The sequence below is a fragment of the Macaca thibetana genome, chromosome 6, assembly GCF_024542745.1.
Source record: "Macaca thibetana thibetana isolate TM-01 chromosome 6, ASM2454274v1, whole genome shotgun sequence".
Lineage (NCBI taxonomy): Eukaryota > Metazoa > Chordata > Mammalia > Primates > Cercopithecidae > Macaca > Macaca thibetana.
Window position 1 is genome coordinate 64,439,321 of NC_065583.1, and position 5,725 is coordinate 64,445,045.

Sequence of the window (5,725 nt, forward strand, 5' to 3'; positions counted from 1 at the left end):
TATGTCCTACCTATACAAAAATGAATGTGGAAGCATAATTAACTGCCATGTATATTATGTATATTTCTATATAATATGTACATATTTATGCACAAATGTATGTAAAAAGTCTACATAAATATTTATATGTATGCTTTTAAAATGGTTACATTCCAAATTCCAACTAATGTTATGAGTAACCCGATAATATTGGCATTGATATTTTGATGACAAAAAATGAACGATTCTCTCATCATCTTGGAAGCTCATTCCTGAAAGTAAAAGTAAACTCAGACTTAAATTGATTTAGACAGTAAACACATTTATTGTCTCATAAAAAAACAGAAAGCCCAGATTCTGCTGATTCAGTGACTCGGTGAGACTATAAAAAGCCCAGGTTGTCTTCTTCTCCCTGACCTGCCTTTCACTGCATCATCTAGGTTTCATTTTTTAAATTGACAGGTAGAAAAAATATATATATACACACTATATATTACATAATATATACTATATATACTTGAAAACTGGTGAGTAGATTTTAAGTGTTCTCACCACACAAAAACATGACAGGTGTGTGAGGTAATGCACATGTTAAATAGCTTGATTTAGTGATTCAACATTGCATACATATAACAAAGCAACAATGTATACATCATCAAAGCATTATCTATAATATATATGTTTATTTATATTATATATAATATGTATATATATTTATGGTATACAATATGATGCTTTTATATATGTACACAGTGTTGAATATATATTTGTATACATATATAAAGTATATATTTATGGTGTACAGTACATTATATATTACATACATTTATGGTATGCAATATGGTGCGTTGTTATATGTATACATTGTTGAATCGCTAAATCAAGCTATTCAACTTGTGCATTACCTCACACACCTGTCATGTTTTGTGTGGTGAGAATACTTAAAATCTACTCACCAGTTTTTAAGTATACAATATATTGTTATTAACCATAGTCATCATGATGTACAATAGGGCTCCCGGACTTGTTTCTTCTGTTTAACTGAAATTTTGTGTTCATTTTAGATTGTCGGATGGAGGCCAGTGACAACTATAGCAGCATCCAGAGAAAGAGAAGAGAGACTTTCACAATTATGCAATTGAAGCTCTTCCTTTCAAATGAACTGGGCCAATTTACATCAGTACCCATGCCTGGACTAAGAATACAATGTAGTTTTCATTAACTAATTAGCTCGAGTTTGGGTTCCTGGACCAATTGTTGCTAGTGGGGATGGGATTACCACCAGTAAATCAATCAGAAACCACATCTGAAGTTAAGCTTGGATTTAGTATCCTCTGAGTCAAAGAGGTGGACTGGAAAAGGGTTGATACCTAAATAAAATTGAAATTCTACTAGAAAGAAAAAAAGGGTTGGAATGCTTATTGGGTAGGGAACAAATAGGGTTCCTTATAATTCCATTAAAAACGCAAAAATCACTAAAGAAAATGTCATATATTTGAATATTATCACAATAAAATAGTCACAATGACCTGTTCATGTTTAGTATCTACACTATAGTTTTCTGAATCATGACTTGGGGATCATAAGATACTAAATTTTCTTTTCCATTGCCAAATGTATGAGACTGCCCTGTCTTAGAATAGACCTAGTGCTGTGGAACTGAACTCTCTGAATTAACAAATGAGATGGATAAATACCACTACAGAATAGAGAGCACTGCCTTTGGAGTCACACTAGACTGAGTTCAAATCATAGACCCTGACCCTGAAATACATATGGCCTCTGCAAAGTTCTTCTGTTATATAATACATATTTAAAGAGTGTGTAAGGACTAAAGGAGATACAGTAAGTCATGTGCTTAGCAGAGCACCTGGAAGGCTGCAAGTGCATGATAACTGCTGGTGCGGCCCAGACATTTGGCACCCCTGGCCAATGCCTATCATATCCCAGGATTTCCTCCCAGTCTGGACCCAATCAAATTCAACATCACCACTACCACTACACACCCCTAAACACACACACACACACACACACACACACACACACACACACGGTAGAGAGAGACAGGGAGAGACAGAGAGAGAGAGAGAGAGAGAATGAGGAGCACATATCCAAGGGTAGTCAGCAGTGCTACATCAGACCAGGCAGGACTACTGCCCTAGCAGTAGGATTGCTGACACTAAGATGAGGCCAAGGAGCATCTCCAGTGCACAACTGCAATGAGGCATTTGTGCAATCTTCAGAGTCATTTGAGGCTCCTCTCTTACCCAGTCCCAATCCTAGTGTACTCCCATTTCTTCTAAATCCACATTCAACCACTTGCTCATTACTGAGTTTAATAAGCTTTGAGTCCCATTGAGTCATCTGTGATATTTTCAATCCTTCCTTATCTGAGAATATTTACTTTTCTAAGTTTAATTTTTTCCTTGAATATAGTAGAACACGTAATTACAACATTTTACCCTAACCCCATCACCACCCCAGCAAGAACAGGAGATTTGGTGATTATGTGAATGTATGAGTTATTCTTTTTTGAAGTGTTTTGTACTTTGTGGATGAAATATGTTTTATGGGTTCAAAGCTTTTCTGTTATTTGTCCATCGCTCAGGACAATAGGGTAATTTGACAACAGATTTTCTCCTTGGCAGAAAAAAAAGTTGATTGCAGGGATGGGAAACAGGGGGAGGTAATATTCATTTCTTTTTTGAGGTTAAGGTCACAGGCACTATAGGATAAAAGTTCTCTGTTTTATGAAGAAATAAAGGATTTTTTATTTCTCTCCTTATATAAGAACACCAGCATACACTCATTTTTTAAATGTTTGATATACCTTTTTCCACAGTATTATATGAAAACTTCCTCAAGTCACAAATTTATTATCCACAGTTTATATCTCACAGTCATGAATCTTTATTGTTTGAGCAAACTTTGATGCATATTTTGATATTCACTATAAATTATGTCATTCTTGGTGATTCGTTGAATTGAGACGTATTTGTTATTTTGAATACAACAATGACTGATACCCCTAAATTAATGCAGGGACACTGGACATCACTAAAATAAGAGTAATCAGAATTTCAGGACTATTCACTTCCAGCAGAAAATTAAGTAGAAATCGGTCATTGGGGAACATGATTTATTTTACTCACATTCTAGAGCTATGCCCATTAATTCTTCAGCTTGCTCTGATAATTAAAATTCTCTGCCAGTGCTGAAAATGTGGCTCTCATTTCTCCTAGAAAAATTTTCAAGAAGGTACATTTTGCTCACATACAAAGCTAGGAACTTTATCCTTCATGAGGAGCATATTTCCATTGCTTATTTTAAGTTATTTCATTATGCATCTGTTTTAATTAATTTTAGTCTAAATATATTTCTCTCTGAATAGCTTCCTATATTTTAGAAGACAAGTTCTTTCTTCTAAAAAGTCTTTTCTGCTACTTCATCCCTAGAAAAACACATCAATTTCACTAATGTTTGGTCTAAACTCTACGAGTTGTGATAACAGATATTCGCCCCTAGGTGTGCAAGTTGTCAGTGTGTTATCTGTTGCTCTGTGTCTACTCATGCACCAACAGATATAATTAGAAGATGAGGGGTTTTCTAACAAAGCTAAAGCAAATTGAATTATCACTTTGTCTAAAGGAGATCAAATAAATAAGTCTTCAAACAAGATTACATGACATTAAGTGCTATTCACATAATTAAATGCACAGTCTTCTATCCTTATATAATGAACGCTTGGATAAAAATACAGCAATGCATTTTTCTATAACTGTGATCTGTGAATTTATTTTTTAAGAAAATATGTCAATAATTTGGCATAATTATAGGGAATATTATTTTCTCATTCTCTTTATATATCTTTTTATCTAACTCTCATTCTCTCTCTCTCTCTCTCTCTCTCTCTCTCCCCCCCCACCGCCCACCACTCTCTCTGTCTTCCAAATACATACTATAGCCTGACTCATCATGTTGTTTTGTGTCTCCTAAGTAGCATAACACCTTGCTCTTAAGGTAACTCCAATCCACTTCATGCTTAAACATATGTTTACATTCTATCCTCATCCCATGAGTAAATAGAAGTCATCCCTACATTCGTGAATTGATCTCCAGATTCTTCCCAAAGAGTAAACCATTCTTCATTTGAGTTCAAAGTAGGCATCCATGTTCAAATATTTTTAATTCTGGCCTCTTGGATAATAAAAACCTCAGTCTTCGGTGACCTTCAGCAAGTCTCTTCAATTCTGTCTCTTACTATAGAACAGGTTTTTAACTTCGTAGGTGACTAGTGATGACGATGTAATTTATAAAAGATCTGAAGTTTCAGAATGAAAGTTAACAGTTGTGTTACATTTGTTCAATTCTCTGCACTCATTACTTAATACTCCCACCAATGTCATTGCAGAACTGAATTATAGACTCCACAACTGCAAACTAGGTATTTATTATTAAATAATAAATATATTTAATTATATATTAAAGAGAAAAACACTATTTCCAAGCTCATTGTTATGTAATGTCTTAAGGTTTTAAGTAAAAGACCCAAGAACACCCTAAGAAAACTGCACACAAGATAACAACTAGCCCAAGATTTTCTCAACTGTCATCTTCTCTGCTCCTGGGTTGAGATTCAAAAGGGATACATCTGAAACCTGATTATGCCCATTTCTTCAAACTTGTAACTTATTTAAAAACAATTTTGGATGTAAATCTTCCTTCTGTAGAAAATATAAGCTTTTTTCTTTTAAATTTACAAATGTTACTTTTTGATTACTTTTATGATTACAATCGAAACCAGCCTTGTTCAACTGCTGATGTTGTCATTTATAGCAGCCAGAAACAAAACAATTACAGTCTCGTGTTGCTTAACGATGTGGACACATTCTGAGAAATGTGTTATTAGATGATTTCATCATTGTGTGAAAATCATAGAGTGCACTTATGCAAACCTAGATGGCATATTCTACTATAAACCCAGGTTATTGCTCCTGGGCCACCAACCTGTACACCAACCTGCACTGAATACAGTAGGCAATTGGAACACAATGCTATTTGTCTATCTAACCATAGAAGAAAACACAGTAAGAGTATGGTGCTACTATCTAGTCTAGAGTGAGCCACAGGTTTTCCTTAGTCAAGATGAGTGATAAGCCAAACATGTCAAAAGTGGGGAACTTTGACAGGGAAAAACTGAAGAAAATTAAAAACAAAGAAAAAAATACTCTTCTGTCAAAGGAAACTATCCAGCAGGAGAATCAGTGTATTCAAACATTCTAAAATAGGGATCTCCTCCCACGGGCAAATTTCAACATCGTTTGAGAGTGTCGGTTTTGTAAACCAGTGCATTTGTAGAAATGTGAGACATTTTCCATTGTCTTCTCATCTGTACACCTTGGCTAAGAGGTCAGAAGTGGCCAATGTTTCCTTAAGCTTACTTTTTTGTTTTGTTTTCTTTTCTGAGATGGAGTCTCGCTCTGTCACCCAGACTAGAGTACAGTGGTGCGATCTCAGCTCACTACAGTCTCCGCCTCCCAGGTTCAAGTGATTCTCCTGCCTCAGGCTCCCAAGTAGGTGGGACTACAGGTGCCCACCACCAAGCCCAGTTAATTTTTGTAGTTTTAGTAGAGACAGGGTTTTGCCATGTTGGCCAGGTTGGTCTCAAACTCCTGACCTCATGACCTCAAAGTGCTGGTATTACAGGTGTGAGCCACGGCTCCTAGCCCTTAAACGTACTTTTAAA

At 35.5% G+C, this 5,725-nt stretch overlaps 1 protein-coding gene across 1 annotated transcript; it reads left to right on the forward strand.

Annotated features, from left to right (window-relative positions):
* Window positions 1–5,124: 5,124 nt before the first annotated feature.
* On the forward strand, window positions 5,125–5,262 carry LOC126956134 (thymosin beta-15A). Its single transcript, XM_050792986.1, has one exon. The coding sequence runs from the start codon at window positions 5,125–5,127 to the stop codon at window positions 5,260–5,262; it is 138 nt and encodes a 45-aa protein (XP_050648943.1).
* Window positions 5,263–5,725: the final 463 nt, after the last annotated feature.

Coding starts and splice junctions, on each gene's coding strand:
- LOC126956134 (XM_050792986.1), top strand. CDS start 5,125: ATGAGTGATAAGCCAAACATGTCAAAAGTGGGGAACTTTGACAGGGAA.